At 46.1% G+C, this 16921-nt stretch overlaps 2 protein-coding genes across 6 annotated transcripts; both read left to right on the top strand.

The window, feature by feature from the left end:
• The first annotated feature begins 710 nt into the window (after positions 1-710).
• LOC108034772 (histone-lysine N-methyltransferase 2D) lies at positions 711-3397 on the top strand. The gene is made up of 2 exons (XM_017109718.2): positions 711-824; positions 1196-3397. Exons 1-2 carry the CDS (start codon positions 711-713, stop codon positions 3392-3394), a joined length of 2313 nt encoding a protein of 770 aa, XP_016965207.1. The 3' UTR covers positions 3395-3397.
• A 1700-nt stretch (positions 3398-5097) lies between these two features.
• On the top strand, positions 5098-16921 carry LOC108035441 (cadherin-23). 5 transcript variants are annotated; one of them, XM_050886767.1, is made up of 9 exons: positions 5098-5204; positions 6012-6322; positions 10518-10882; positions 10945-12442; positions 12501-12762; positions 12830-14444; positions 14505-14807; positions 14871-16012; positions 16074-16921. In XM_050886767.1, the coding sequence occupies exons 1-9, from the start codon at positions 5134-5136 to the stop codon at positions 16198-16200; spliced, it is 5694 nt and encodes a 1897-aa protein (XP_050742724.1). In that variant the 5' UTR covers positions 5098-5133; the 3' UTR covers positions 16201-16921. The 5 variants fall into 5 exon arrangements, with proteins under 5 accessions (XP_050742724.1, XP_050742723.1, XP_043950920.1 ...); XM_050886766.1 differs by having other exon boundaries at positions 5098-5255; XM_044094985.2 differs by having other exon boundaries at positions 5098-5259.

Below are 16921 nucleotides of genomic sequence, written 5' to 3'. Positions count from 1 at the left end.
AAGCAATCATATTTAACCGCCGGTTATAAGTTAAAGTTAAAAGTCACCTAAATATATCTATAACGATACTATAATCATCTTTCATTGTTAACACAGATTTTGTTTTTATAAAAATAATTACCAGTCGCTTTTTGGGTTCTACAAACAAAACTAAAAATCTTAAGCAGTAAATAATCAAGAAACTCAAGTGCCGGTTAAATGTTTCTGAGTGATATCCACATTTTAATAGTTTTATGCTTTGATATTCCTGTTTTCCATATCGTTAAACTGTCATAATTTCACTTTTATAAAAACGATTTATAGCCCTGAAACCCCATGCAGAATTCTTATCAACTCCTCCGTCAGAGCATAACCACTTCGGATTTATTACACCCCCTGAGATATTTCTAGTTACTTCGGTGCGATCTTCAGGTTTTCATGGTCAATGCGTTTTTTAATATCTCTTTCGTTTCCACATGCCTGAGAGCACGAATTCGCCTGAGCAATTAATTTATTTGTCTGTAGTTTGCTGTTTTGCTTTCGCAGCCAAACTGTATTAAACTTTCTAATTAAGCTGTTGCACTTGGGCCAATATAACCGACGCTTTTTAGGCGCCGCCAGCGCCCGACTGCACTCAGTCATCGCCGCGATCCGCGATGAGGCAGAAGCTCAAGCCCACATTTACAAAGCGATAGGCAACCCGAGTGGTTCGAGCAGCAGAGTCCGGAAAGATGTTCATGCAGTCGGCAGTCAGTCAAGGACAACGAGACACTCAGAAGCGACTGGATCCAGGCTGTAAGAGAGGCAGGCGGTGGATTATGGGCCTGATCCTGGGGTACACAATTGTAAGTTGACAGTCTGAGAAGATCTCCAAAAAAGATTACTTAAATAAGGATACAGAAAGCATTTTAGAGATACTTCTGATCATACTTACAAACAAAATTTCCTAAGCTACGAAACACAAAAGTAATTATTTCAATGGTAGTAAAAAGTGTTCAAAGAAAAAACTGTTATTTATGATCTTGCAAGATCCAATACTATACTTTTATTTGTAATTACCTGACAATCTTGATACAATGAATGGCTCTTAAGTTGCTCACCTCTCCAGATGCAATTTGTTGTAGCAATTATATGGTGAAATGTTTGTCGGCGTAATAAGCAACCGACTTCAAGTAACTTTTTAATCTTTGATCTCCTTTTGTGTGCGCCTTTGCAGATGTCTCTCATGGTATTGAAGGTCGCCTCCGCAACAACACTTTATCAGCAACACCAGCAGCAGCATCTGCAGCAGCAATCCCCCAACGACATTGAGTCCTCGGCAGACGAGCCATCCACCGAGGAGCCGGAGACCTCCGAGGGCGACAGCGACATCGAGAAGATGCGGGCCAAGTTGCAGCAACTGCAGCACGAGCAGCAGCAACAGTATCTGCGCCAGCAGCAACACCAGTTGCAGCTGCATCTGCAGCAGATGCAGGCGACGCAGGGAGTCGGAGGTGGAGCCGCAGGGGGCGGGGAAACCGCCTACTTATTGGAGCGTGCCGACAGCAACATTGCACCCATCTATGGGACGTGGCGCACGAAAGCGCAACGGCAGCAACACGCAACTTCGTCACACGAACCGGACGACGCCCATGTTTACGAGCGTCTGCCCAAGCGATCGGCGACCATGACGCCTCTGAGGGGCCTGGGGCTGCTGCGTGATCAGATGCCACGCCCACCGCGTCTCACCACCCAGGACATGCAGATGTCCTTGGGTTCGCCGACGCCGCCACCGGCGCCCACAAAGGGTTTGCTGCGACGTCAGTACTCGGAAACCCCGGGAACACGAGCCCAACGGGCTGGTCAGGATCAGGATCAGTTCAAGCCCAAACCCTTTCACTTTCCCTACGAAGGTCCCATGCCCGAGCAGTTCACCAAGGGTGCTGAGGGTCGTCCCGAGCTGAACAACATCCAGGATATACTGCAACACTTGCACATTGGCGGCTTGACTCCTAGTAAACTCCCACCCATGGTGATGATGCCGACGGGCCTCCACATAGCCGGCAGTTTCAAGAACCTCAAGTCCAGTGGGATAGGGAACTTCTTCCGGGGCAAGCGCAACAAGAAGCAGATGCAGTTCACCATTCCCATGCCCATGTTTCCCATGGCCATGCCCATGCCCATGCAATGGTACAATCCCGGCGTGATGCCCCACCAAAGGGTGGCGATTGATCAGCTGTATCCATACAAACCAAGATCTCCCCAGGATGTCAATCTGCTGGCCATGCAGCCACTGGGAAGTGGCAAGCCGCTGTCCAAAAAGAAGAAAAAGAAGCAGCAACAGCAGTTGCAACAGCAGCAGCAGCAGCAGCAGCAACAACAGTTACTGGAGCATGGCAGCCAGCAGCACTTTGTGGCCGATCCCTTCTTGCAGCACTTTGCACCACCTGTGCTCACGCTGAACGCCACCAGGCAGCCGCAGCTGAAGAGGGTTCCCTTCAAGGTCAACCTGGATATATATCCCGTGCTGCCGCCTTCGCGTCCCGCCTCCGTGATGCGGCATCCCTTCCAGCAGGAGTACGCCCTGCCCTCGCCAGCTGCCTTGACGGGCACTACGGCGGCCGCCTTCCACATGGGTCATGGCATCTACCAGACGCCCTTCAAGTTCCCCACCCAACAACCCGTGGTCTTTCCCGATCAGGCCACCAGATATAGTCAGCAGCAGGCTCTGTATCAGGCACAGGCCCACAAGTATCCGCCTCCGAAGAGTGTGCTTGGTGATGAACCCATTTATGGTCAGAGTCCTGGTCATGGCCAGGGGCAGGATCAGGGGCCGGGTCAGGGACAGGGACAGGTGGAGAGCCAAACGAATCCCATTATGCTACACCTGAATGTGTTCCCCAAGCAAAAGCCCACTGCCACCATTCGAGCCTCCACCAATCCCTTCTACAACCACAACATGCAACGCAACACCATCAACTCGAACGATTTGCCGCCACCCAATCCACCCAGTCCCATTGAACCAAGACAGGCAGTCAATCAAAACGGCACCCACACGCAGCAACAACATCAGCTGCAGCAACAGCAACAGCAACATCACACATCGCTTAATCAAACGACACAGCAGAAACATCAGGCGACACAGCAGCAACAACTCCAATCGCAGGCTGGCAATCGCTCTAGCACCATTTCCCGCAGCGATCACCTTCCGTTGATTGACTTTGAGCATCCCATCGTGGCCGCCGAGCTTCCGGACCCTGCCTCCTTGACCAGCATCCGACAGGATCATCGCTTCAGGAAAACGCCCATTGATGAGCACTATCGCTACCAGAAGAGCGCCAACATTGAGCAGTTGGCTGCCGAGGCCCAGACAGCCTCGCTCTTCAGATTTCCCGTCGAGGATCTGATACAGTTCCAGGTGGACGATGCTCTCTAACCACTAACTACGGTAGTTGTACTTAGAGTAAGTTAGGGATAGCAATTCCATATGGCCTTGAACAATTAAATCAAATATAGGCAAATTGTACGTTTTATAAATATATATGTGTATATCAATCTATATCAAAAAGGAATTCTATTTATTATTTAAAAGTAATAGATTCGATGGCAACCCAAACAGCACTTCAAAACTCCATAACTTGATGAAATGAATTCCGATTTTGATGTGAGATACCTCTATGAGTTTGTGGTTGAATTTTCTAACATTCTACATTAAACATTTTTACCCATTTTCATGTTCGATTTTTTCGAAACTACTGGTATTACGGATTGGTAACCCCCAAACCTAAACTTTTAAATTCCATAACTTGAGTATTTTAACGTGGGATACCTCTTTCCATTTGTGGTTGAATATTCTGATGATCTACATTTAAATTATCCCTTTTAAAGACGGTCAAAATTTTAACCCATTTTCATGTCCGATTTTTCTGTATCCCAATGGATTCTGAACAAGTACCAGAATATGCACTTATAAATTTCATAACTTCAGTAATTATATCCCGATTTTGAAGAGGAATACCTCTTTCGATTTGTAGATGAATTCTCTGATGATCTACATTTAAATTATCCATTTTAAAGAGGGTCAACATTTTAACCCATTTTCATGTTTCATTTTTCGGTATTTTCCATGGGATCTGAATATGACCCAAAATATGCACTTCTAGATTCCATAACTTGAGTATTTTGATCCCGATTTTAATGTGGGATACCTCTATGAGTTTGTGGTTGTATTTTTCAACATCGTACGTTAAAAGTTTTCTATTTGGAGGGGGTCGACATTTTTACCCATTTTTATGTTTGATTTTTCCGAAATTACTGGTATTACGGAATGGGAACCCCCAAACCTAAACTTGTTGATTCCATAACTTCAGTATTTAAATTCAGATTTTAACGTGGGATACCTCCTTCGATTTGTGTTTGAATTCTCTGATAATTTAAATTTAAATTATCCACTTTAAAAAGGGTCGAAATTTTAACTCATTTTGATGTCTGATTTTTCCGTTCCCAATGAATTCTGAATAAGTCCCAAAATACGCACTTATACATTTCATAACTTCATTAATTATATCCCGAATCTGACGTGGGATACCTTTAAGAGTTTCTAGTTGAATACTCTTATAATCTACGTTAAAATTATTCCTTTACAGAGGTTCAACATTTTAACTCATTTTCATGTTAGGTTTTTCCGTATTCTCAAAGGATTTGAAAATAACGTAAAATCTGCACTCCTAGATTCATTTTTATGTTGCACTTTTTTTTAGATTGAGACCCCTGAACTGGCATTCAAGGATCAAAATCTTCAGTTCAGTTTTTATAATTCTTAATAGAAGATCTAATTGGTTCACTTCAACTTGAATATTTACTGAGAAATTTAATTTTAAGTTTAAATCAGTTAATGATATATATTTCCTCGTAGCTGATAAAAGTAGGCTTTTATTTTCCTGGAAAATACTTTTTTTTGCAGCCTAAAAGTAGGCTGCCCACCGAGCCCGCATTTTCATTGCCAATTCCATTGCGCGTGCGCGAAACCCGCGGCAAAACAGAACCGGCAAAGCGGGAAACCAGTATTCGGAGCTGAGGCTCTCTTCGAGAGCCAAGAACGGGCGGCAACAGGTAAGTCCGGCCAGAAGGTAAGCGAGCGTCGCTCCGTTCAGACGTGGTCGCGCTTCAAACTCGATGCATAAAACGGCTATCCGCGAGATACTTTATATACCATACTACAGATCCCAGAGCAGCAACAACAAGAAGTCGCAAGATCAAGTTTCGGACCCTAGCGTCATCCGTTTTGCGGTTTTCGAGTGTGTGTGTGATTTTTGCGTGCGTTGGCCAAAACCGAAAAAATCTGTTAATAGTTCACCTGAAATGGTCATTCCGCATTAGTGTTTATTATAGTTATTTGCCCTGCACTATTGCCCCTCGAATTGCAGTTACTTCCTGTTTTCGCCTCGCTCTCTCCTTCTCCTTTATTTACCTCCGCTTTGCTATTCTTTTTTTTGGCCAAAACAAGAACCCATAGATACCTACCATACTATAGCTGGCTATACCTGTACCCGTCCGTGTTTGCCCGTGTTTATTTGTTTTAGCCACTTTTGCACATTCCCCCGTTTCGCCTGGCGAGCTGGTGTGGTGTTGGTACCAAAAGAAAGCCATCATCTTGGCCACATTTGCCAATCGCCAAGAAGTGCCCAATGATCGGAACTGGCAGACAGCAGCCGCCTCATCATCATGTGCCACTTTTCACATGTGCATATAAAGTGAAATCTTCTGTTCGCTACTAAAATTTCTTTTAGATCTCGCCGGAATATCGGTTTTTTTTTTGCTGTCTTGTTTCCCCCATATGTTTTGTTTGCACATCATTAGTGGAATGCGATCGAGAGCTGGCAAAAGTTCAAACGGCAAGGCTAAGATAAGCAAATCTGCAAGCTCAGCCGCTCAAGCCTCAGCACATTCCCATTCATTTGGCAAGGCCAACTGGGGGGCGTTACAGCTAGCATTGAAAAAGCATTGTTTCGGGCCCAAGTAACCAGAGTTTGTTTATTTTCCATTACGGCCAGTCCAAGAACGCGAGCAGAGCAGAGTGTGAAAGAGAAAAATAAGAACGAAAACCAAAACTGTGTCGTTCTACATGTGCTAAATACTCGCAGTAAACACCATCGAAAACTTGGACCTAACGGATACGGATACCTAACGGCAATGAAAATTAGCAACGGCAACATGTTGCCGCTGCTGTTGCTATCTTTTCTGAGCCTGACGGCCGGCCAGCTGGTAAACCATCCGCCGCAGTTCGTCCCAGGAACGGGTGATATGTCCCGATTCAGCCTCTCGGAAAACACGCCCGTCGGCAGTCCCGTCTTTCAGCTGAAAGGTGAGTTCCACTCCACTCCGCCCAGGTGTTTCGCAGGTTTCGAATGGCTTTGGAAGGGGTTGTGGGTAGAGTGGGGGAGTTCTGGCCGAGATTGCATGCTCGACATCTTATCAACATGTGTAGTACGGGGTCGTCACGTTTCATAATTTTATGCGGAATTGCTTCACGGCTTTCATTGCAGCGCCAAGACAATGTACACCAATAGCCCAATTCCCACGCAGTTGGCGGCAATGCCTTTCACTCACAGTAGTTTGTTTTGGCCAAAAAGAGATGGCTCAAAGGCTAGTAGAGTGTGGGAAGGTGGGAATATTAATAAATAGTTATATGGGCTATTTTAGGGGGAAGTATTTGTACCAAGCAAATTCAACAAAATTAGTTTTATCAAAACTAGAACAAATTGATAATACTAACTTAAGATAAGTTTTCGCTTAGTATTGCTTATCTAAACCGGTCTTCTCTCGAATGAGACCACTACTAACTGCCAGATAAACGTAATTATTGTGTCAGTCACGAGCTTGGACTAATTATCAAATTACCTATCAAATTGTTTACCTCTTGTCTTTGCTTTTGTGCAAACAATTGTTTATAGTTCAGTAACCAGTTTTAAATAAAAATGGGAGCCGGCTCTGAATAGTAAACAATTATGGCTGGATAAATTAATGATTTCAAATACTCTAAAGCTACAAAATGAAGGGAAAAGAATAGGTCTTAAATAATAATGGAAAATGTACTTAAATACATTACTGATATTTGTAATCATCTTTTAGGTTTTTCAATAAAAACTTTTGTTAGAAAATATTGAAAAAGTACTATAATATTTATTATCGTTGTATCTGTTTTGAATTTAATATAGTAGTATTTTTGAAATTATAAAGTCGTATTATAAGTTTTTAAGTCAATAAGCTTGGTGTTTGCCAGAAATACATCTAAGTAATTTATTAAATATTTTTCAACTAAGATTAATTTATTAGGACGTTTATAAAATCCCGACGTTATTTTAAATAAAAGAACAGAATTGCCATAATAAATTTAACGCCGAATAATTATCTTTCCCACTCAGCTGCCTATTTTATTTAAGTGCAGTACTTTCGCCTAAATTGTCTTTATTTTAATAGGCTATACAAAAGGGTATTCTCCCATCGGTTCAGATAAACATTCCACCAAAACTGGCTCTAATAATTTTGTAATTTGGCTTTTGATCATACCTCAAATTACCAGTGGTGACTTTCATTTCTTGGACTCGCTTTGCGCTGGGTGGGCCACCTACTTCGGGTCAACCTTGTGCTGGGTATTGGATTTTTGTGGACGCCGCACGTATTCAGCACCCTCGTATCTCACACTTGACAGATATATTTATTTTTTGCGATTGCATAATGCAAGTTGTCTTAAAATATGCAGTGCGGATCTGCAAGAATTCACGATAAGCCAACAAGATATTCATGTTTTTATTGTTTATTTTTTCCTTTACGGTTTCTGTTTCTGGTTGTCGTTTTTTTGGAGTTAGCTCGCCCGAGAATGCAGTTTGCTAATCAATCGACAAACAAAAACAAACAAAGACAGGCCAAGATACATATGTATCTGATAGGTGAGCAGGCGGAAATGCATTTGAACACGTTTGTGCGTAGCATTAACGATAAGTGTTAGTCCACGATAATGGTGATGGCGGCAAGGTAATGGCCTCCATTAGATAGAGAATGAAAACTGCACTTTTACTCCGATCAAGAGTGGCAATCAATCGAGAGTCGGTTTCATCTAGTTTTGTAGTAATAAACTATGGGGCGGCGCCCGTAACTTCCCCCAAATTATGTTATCCAAATGGCAAATCTAGTTTGCACCTGCACTGGTTGCCGAGCGTGTGCCAAATCGCCTTGGAAGATGATGCTCACCCAGTGACTCCGCCTGCAAATGTAACCGAGACTCGGATGCAGATGGAGGAGACTGGTTCGTTTTGCAAGCGGCATCCGTGAGATACGAAACACGTTTGCTTTGGCTTTGGTGCGTTCGAAATCAAGAGTGCCGCGGAAAACCCATAGACACCGAAAAGTAAATGGAAAAACTGACCGGGCCAAGGAAATGGCTCTGCCTAAACGGTGAGCCGGGAAACTGAAACCATATCTGGCACAACATAATCCTCAATTGCAAGTCAATACCGAGTGTCAATTGTTGCGCAACCCAAGCGTCCACCTGGGATTGCCTGGGATAGTGTCGAAACCTGAGGATTTAATTGCATGGAATGTTGCGCAGAGAAAACTCCTATCGCTTAACCACTTGAGTGTCTTTACATACCCATTTAATTACACACTGCTCACAGGTAGAAACACTAGCTAAAACGAATCTTGGCACATGGCGGGCGTTTTTTCGTTCACTTCTCTCGGCTTATCCCCCTTTCCATGTGTAATAATAACCAAAATATTAACAAATACGCTCCGCCAAGCATGAAATCACAAATTATTTCTGCCGCATCAACAGCAACAATGGCAGACCACAACAATTACATCCTCCCCCTTCTATGAGGGCATCCATGTTTCGGGCGAAGTGAAAAGTCGAAAAGCTCTTCCACAACTCGCACGTACCCGCAATTACGGTGTTCATTCAGCTTTTCCACTTTTCCCCCAATTGCCTAAAAACATGCCCATATGTACATTATACACACACTTTTCTATCGAACACGAGAATTCATAAAGAGAAAACGAGCGAGAACCGAAAGGTGGAGAGGGTTGATCTAGTGATACCCTATATCTCTTGCAGATCGATTACTTTTTCAATATATCAGATCTGTAAAAGATTAAATTTAGTGGTTTAGTGATTTTTTTAAGAGGGTTCAGATATTTTTTAAGATAAAATCAGCCTATAAAAATGTATACATTTATCATAATGAGTTATCATAACGAGCGAGAAATGGCATATATACAGTAAAATTCTACATATCACACCTTTCCTAAGAACTCCAAACACCCCACCATTCCACGGTATGTACAAATTTGAACTCAAAAAAATGATTATGTACTTTGAAAAGCTAAAATGGTCACTCACGCGCCACTGCAAGGGAATCAAGTTTGGGATCGGGATAGAGCAATAAACTGCGGGGAGCTCGGGGCAGGGAAGTGATATCGGTATGTTTGGGATTTGGTGAGCTGGAGGAGCGGCTGTGGCTGTTTGCTTCCCGCTTTGAGCCGTGCTTATACATTTTTTGTGGTCGTGCTGCAATTGTCGGTGTACCACAGACCCGCTCCCAACTGTTCCCCAACTTTTCCCCCACCCCTGGCAAACTTGAAAAATCTTTCAGCCAAAAGCAGTTTTCCGACCGCTTATTGGTCTCTGTTTTCCTTTGTAAGCTCCCCGGGTTCATTTGTTTTCTTTCTTTTCCCCACGATTGCTTTGATAGAATTTCTAAAGTAATTTCGTGTTGCCCCCCAGCTGGAAATATTTTTCGGCTGCCCGAGTCAAATAGTTGTAGATATATTTCCTGTTATTAGACCGGGGGAAGCGAAAAAGAGAAAATGCCGGGGGAATGACACAATCCACTTAGGGTTGGACCCACAAACTAACTAGTTGCCCCAGTTCCGAGGGGCCGGGAAACCGCAGTCGACTGGAAAAGTCGGTTGTGGGAACCGAATTAGCATTTTTCACACGCTTTTACATAAACCGATGGCGGCGGCTCTACTGAACGACTTCCCCGAAGTGACAGCCTATGACGCTGGCTCGGATTACCCGTAATTAAAGCAGCGAGCGTGTCAAACACCGGGTTCCAGACCCACCGACAAGCCAACAAACCGTCTCCAACTAATTTGTTGCACTTTTTCCGGCTGCCTAGCACACGTCATCCACGCGAAGAAAATTCCCCATAAATGTTATTAGTAACTCGATGAAGTATTATAATTAATAGATGATAATTTTTCCTCAGGAAACTATAAATTAATATGAAAAATGGAGTTTGGTTACCTTATTCTCATGCATTTTCTCAGCTATAGGGGGTGATTCGTTGCAAGCATGGGATTTTGTGATTGTTCATTTACTAAAATCAAAATAGTTTCTTGGTCTGTTAATACTTACATGGATATTATGGGTAATAAAAGTCTTGGAAGGTGTAGCTCCACTCTTTGTTTATTAATGATTTCTATCTCTTGATATAAACTTACTTTTTGACGTGATGTTCTTTGAATATAATTAATTTAAGAATAATATTAAATTTTAGGCACGGATCCGGAAGGAGGTCGCTTGAAGTACAGCATCAGTGGACCCGTTTTCTCCGTTGACCGGGAGACGGGAGTGGTGCGCCTGCGCCAGGAGCTCGATCGGGAGACCCAGGACACCGTGGAAGTGATCATTAGCATCACGGACGAAGGTGTCTACGGCACCGAGCCCAATACGGTCTCGCAAAGGCGGGAGATTCCTGTGCGGGACTACAATGACAACCAGCCGATTTTCCTGGGCAGGCCCTATACCGCCAGTGTTAGTGAATCCCTGCCTGTGGGTGCGGAGCTGGTCGTGGAACCGCCCATTGTGGTCATCGATCGGGATGAGGGCGTCAATGCAGAGATCCAGATGAAGTGCGTCGAGGTGAGTGACTAATCAGACATATAATCTTTTATGGATCCCAAAAATATCTCTCCTTTGCTTAGGAAAATGACATTTGCGACATCTTTGAAGTTCGTGCAGTAAAAATCTCGGATGGAAACTACACCGCTCGAGTGGCTCTGAAGCAACCACTGGATTTCGAGAGTCGCCCCTCGTACATCCTGACCATCTCGGCCTCGGACAGTGCTTTGGATAACCGACTCTCCTCGCTGGCCACCATTTCGATCAATGTGATCGATATTCAAGATCAGCCTCCTGTTTTTACCAATGCCCCTTACTCCGCCACAGTTCCTGAAAACACACCAGCTGGAGTGAGCATACTCACGGTCAAGGCCATCGATGGGGACGTGGGCATACCCAGGGATATTTTCCTGTCCCTGGAGGATGAACCTTTTGGACACTTTGAGCTGGTTCCCTTTGGTGATCCCCGGGACGGAACTGCCGTGCTGCAGACCACCTCAGAGCCACTGGATCGTGAGAACGCTGAGATCCTGCAAAACGGCGGGGTATATGTATTCTCTATCAGAGCCACCGAGCTGATCGATGGAGCTATTCCTGCCGAGCACTCACTCACTAGAGTGACCATTGTCGTCACCGATGTGGACGATCACCAGCCCACTTTTAGTGGACCTCACTTCAATGTCTCCATAACGGAGAACCTGGCCAATGGAATGCCCCTGCCGGGACTCTCGATCTTCGTGGATGATCGCGACATGGGCGAGAACAGTCGCTATCAGCTTTCTCTGAGGGATGTGTCCAATGCCGCCGGGGTTTTTTCAGTATCACCCACTGAAGCTCAGGGACGGACACCTGTGGTTGTCAAGGTTCTCAATGCCAGTCGCTTGGACTACGATGTGGCCGATCCTGACCTGCGAAAGTTCGAGTTCGATCTGGTGGCTTCGGTGAAAAGCGTGGAGAAAGCCAAGTCCCGCGTTGAGATTCATTTGCTGGATGCCAATGACAATGCACCAGTGTTTGACCAAGCCACCTATCGATTTACCGCAGCCGAGAATCTGCCAGTAGATGCCTTGATAGGTCATGTCAAGGCCACCGATGCGGATTCCGGAGAATATGGACATGTGCGCTACGTGCTTAAGGGTTTTGGAGCGGACAACTTCTATGTAGATCCCGAGACCGGTGGTCTTTACTTGCTGAAGCCCCTGGACTACGAAAAGCAGAGCAGTTACAGCCTCACTGTGGTAGCCATTGATGGAGGTCAGCGCGAGGCCAATGCCAATCTCTTCATCGGGGTCACCGATGTGAACGACAACCATCCGAGCTTTGAGAGCCGGGAATACAGTAGAACCATTCGAGAGGGTGCAGCCGTCTTTGAACCCCAGTTCTTTGTTCGTGCCCACGATGCAGATGGTCCAACTCAAGGAAATGGTAGGGTTGAGTACTCCATTGTGTCCGAGAACAGCATTGCTGGAAATGTATTCCGGATTGAACCGGATACCGGAGAGATTGTCATCCAAAAGGCGGCAAGATCGATGGACACGGAACGTGGCGAGTACGAACTGGTGGTTTCAGCCACAGATTTCGGTGGGTTAATTGTCCATTTCTTAAAAAGAAGTTATCAGTAATTAAGTTATCCTTACAGGTATTCCTCCCTTGTCTAATACCACTCGTGTCTTGGTACGCGTTGGCATTTCTGGCAATCAGCGGCCCATCTTCCGTGGTCACTTCCAAAACATGGAGAACCTGCCCATCATAGGTCCCCCCAGCTATAGAGTCTCCATCCCCGAGAATGCCGTCGCAGGATCGAATGTCACTTCTGTCTCCGCCCACGATCCCGATGGCTTGGATAGTCTGCTGCGGTACAGAATTGTGGGAGCCAACGATAACTTTGAGATTGATGAAATGTGAGTCTGACTATCAACTTCATTGGACTACCTATGTTATCATCTCAACTTCTATCTTTTCTTGAAGTTCCGGTTTGATTACAGTGTCTCCACAAGCCCGCATTGATCGCGATTCGAACATGAATAGCTTCGAGATAATAGTGAATGCAGTGGACTCGGGTACTCCCATTCCGGAAACAGCCACCACCACGGTATACGTGAATGTCAAGGATATCAACGATGAACGTCCCAAGTTCGAACAGAATAGCTATGCGGCCTATGTTTCCGAGAGAACAGCCGTGGGCGAGAGTGTCCTTCGGGTCAAGGCCATCGACAAGGACCTCAATTCGAAGTTGGAGTACGGTTTGGTGGGTCCCGTCACTGCCACCACAAAGGCAGGTGTGAACATAGCCAATCGCAGCAATTACCGCCTGCAGGAGGCTTTCCGAGTGGACAGTCAAACCGGGGAGATCTTCGTCAATGGTTCACTGCGTCACGATGTGGCCGCCATCATTATTTTCACCGTGGGAGTGCGAGATCTCAACGCGGAGGTGGATCCCGAGGGTCAGGTGGACAGCACCGAGGTTACCGTCTATGTGCAGTCCTTCCAGGACACCAATCCTGTGTTCAAGAACCCGGGCTGGAGTAGCTCAAGGCCCGTTATTGATGTGAAGATCAAGGAGGAAATGCCCATCGATAGTGCGCTGTTTATTCTTCAGGCCGAGGATCCAGTGACCCATCAGCCCATCACCAGTTTCGAGTTGGTGGAACCCAAGCAAGTGGACTACTTCCAGGTGGCAGAGCGAACCGGTGAGGTGATCCTCAAGAAGCGGCTGGACTACGAAGCTTTGGGTGAAACTGGTCCTGAGTTTGAACTCCAGGTCCGTGCCAATAGCGCCGATCGACAAAGGAGCACTGTCAGTCGCGTGAATATCACCGTGGAGAATGTGAACGACAACAGTCCGCGCTTCGAGCAGAGTTCCTATCGAGCCACGATCATCGAGAACCGACCTCATCCCGAGCGAGTGATCCGGGTGCGGGCCTTGGACAAGGATGCGGTTCTTAATGCTCGGGATGAGCGTTTGGGCTACCACAAGATCATCTACTCTCTCCAGGGCGAGCATGCCATGCTTTTCGAGATTAATAACACCACAGGAGAGATAATAGTGGCCAGCGGGCAGACAATCGATAGGGAGCGAACCCCAAGGATCCAGCTGCAAATCAAGGCGGAGGACTCACCCGGCCGTCCCACGGATGCCAAGCAGAGTGTGGTTGAGCTGCAGATCGAGGTACTCGACGTGAACGACAATGCTCCGGAGTTTACCCAAAAGAAGTACAGCACTGTGATTCCCGAAAACGCTCAGATTGATTCATTTGTGCTTCAGTTGGAAGCTGTGGATGCGGATGAGGGTCTGGGTGGAGAGGTGCACTACGAGCTGGTCAACGAGGGAGAGGCCAATGGACTCTTCAAGGTCGATCCAAAGAGTGGCCTGATATCCACCCGGCGCAATCTTACGGGTAAAGGTAGGGCTGATCCCTATGTACTGATTGTTCGAGCCCAGGACAATGGAAACCAGCTGCCCAAGCAGCCCACCCTATCCACCGACACAGATGTCAGGATATTCATAGGGGATGTGAGCGCCAATGATGGAGTGCCCTATTTTGTGGCTCCCCGGGTTGGGCAAATGGCCAATGTCACAGAGGTAAGAGGAACTTATTTAAAACAATGGAATCTCCTCTATAGAAATATCTGCCTTTTTCAGAATGCTGTTATTGGAGCTCCAGTATTCCAAGTTATTGCCAGCGATCCGGATGATGAAAACACTCCCTCTGGAACTATAACCTACCGCATCTTGCCAGATACTCCTGATGCAGAGGCCTTCGTAATAGATACCCACACGGGACTTATAACAACGAGACAACCTCTAGATCGAGAGATGAAGAACATGTACAGGATCCTGCTGGAAGTGAGTGACAATGGACAGCCCAAGCAGTCGGTGACCCGAATTCTTCAGATTGCAGTCCTGGATGTGGATGATCACGAGCCACGTTTTGCCAGAGAAGTGGTGAGTAAGGGGATGATTATGCAGCCATCAATTGGTAATAACAAATAATTTTAATTTTCAAAGGACGAAGGACCCTTGAGCATGTCAGTGAGAGAGGAGGAACCGGCTGGTACCATTGTGGGCAACTTCAGCGCCTTGGACGAGGATCTGGGCGAGAATGCAGCCATTGATTACGTGATCATTGATGGAAACAACGAGCAGTTGTTTACGATAGAACGGAATAACGAGAGCCTGGCCATTCTCAAGACCCAAAAGCCCATCGATCGAGAGCAGGTCGAGTCCTTTACCCTGACGGTGAAGTGCATTAAACTAGGTGAACCCGGCTACAAGTTCGTTGGGGATTTCTATGATCGCCAGGATCCCTCACACATAAGGATCACCATCCGTGTGTTGGACATTGACGACAATCTGCCGCAGTTCGAGCAATCAGATCCCACTGTGGGTATCAGGATCAATGTACCCATCGACACGGTGGTGACCACTTTGAAGGCCAGTGATGCGGATGCCGAGGCTCCACCCGTGGGTCTTTCCATTGAGAATGTGACCTTTGTGCCTCAGTTCTATAAGAGGAGTCGCAACCTGGCCGTGGGCAATCTGCAGAATCTTTTCACCCTGAACAATCGATCTGGAGAGCTGCGAACAGGAGGTTCCTTTGCGGACTACGTAGATGGTTACTTCCTGTTGAAGGTGGTGGCCAATAATTCCGCGGAACCCAAGCGTCAGGCCCACAGTAACCTCAAGGTGTTTGTGATTCGAGACAAATCCCTGCTGAAGTTCGTCTTTGCCCGGCCGCCCAACGAGATCCAGCACAACATACAACCCTTCCAAGAGCAGCTGAAGAAGAAACTGAAGCCCCTGGGACTGGAGCTGCATGTCCTGGACACCCAGGTGTTCACCAGGCCCGACATGAGCCTGGACTTTACCGCCACCTCATCCTGCTTCCAGATGTTCAAGAACGGAGCTGCCCTGTCCTTCAATGAGATGCACAAGCTGATGAATTCGCAGCAATTGCGACAGGAACTGATAGATATATATGCGGCTTATGGGGTCAGTGAGGTGGAGTCCTGTTCGGTGAGAAGGACTCATGCAGCGGCCCTCTTTGCGGGAATGCTCACCTCGGCGGGGGCGTGGCTGGTCTTCCTGGCTGCCCTCATTGGCCTGGCCGCCTTGGTGTCCCTGTGCACCGCCTGCTGTTTGAAGAAGAAGTGAGTTTAACACTACCTTAAGTGAGGTTTGAAATAACTAATGGTTATTTTCCTTTCACAGGCTTAAGCGCCACAGCAAGCGGAGTCTGCAGGCCAGTCTGCGGACTCCCACGGAGCACACACCCACCTCGTACAGCTACTCCATGCCGGCCGTGCTCTACTCCGAACCCATCTACGGGCCCTTGTAGCCGCAGCTCATCTTCTGCACGGGAGGGTCCAGGTTCAACCACTGACCACCAACCACCAACCTAGTAGACTAGTGCCCAAGACTCAAGACCCCTTTGCACCAGCGGAGATCCTCCTGGAACCACAATGGATCTCCGCTTGGCAACTGCGAACCGGGACTTTTTTCTAGCAGAGATTGGTAGACGGTAGAATGCCAAATCAGTCCATATACCATAAGCTTAAGCATACTATGCGCGTGATCTAGTATGTACGTGTAGCACCATTTAGCATAGTTTATTGTTAGTATATATATTATATGTAGTTTGTATAGGGCGTAGCGATTTTCCAATTGAGAGGTTAGCCTAAGTCGAGTCAGTTCTTTGTGTCATTTTTGCTGAAGTGCTGGTTTTCCCGGGCCGATTTTGCGGGTTTTTGTTCGTACTTTGGCAGGTCTGGAATGCATTTATTTTCATATAATTATCTTATCGTCTATTTGTCCATAAACATGTCGAACAAGTGCAGAATAAATATCGCCCAAATCCAGCTCCACTGGAGTCCAATCCTCGACCAGGAGTCAAAGTCAGGCCATGTGCGTGTCGACCGAAAATGAGTTTCCCGTTTTCAAACAGAATGCATATGTTTTCGCTATTAAGTAAATATATTTATGTACGACTAAGTAGTTTGTCCAATGTGAACATGTGTGCAAATAAATTCTATTAACTACAGAAATGTGAAAAACAAAAA

This window comes from Drosophila biarmipes, chromosome 3L, assembly GCF_025231255.1.
Source record: "Drosophila biarmipes strain raj3 chromosome 3L, RU_DBia_V1.1, whole genome shotgun sequence".
Lineage (NCBI taxonomy): Eukaryota > Metazoa > Arthropoda > Insecta > Diptera > Drosophilidae > Drosophila > Drosophila biarmipes.
Note: the sequence above shows the minus strand (reverse complement) of the source record. Positions and strands in the feature narration are given on the sequence as shown.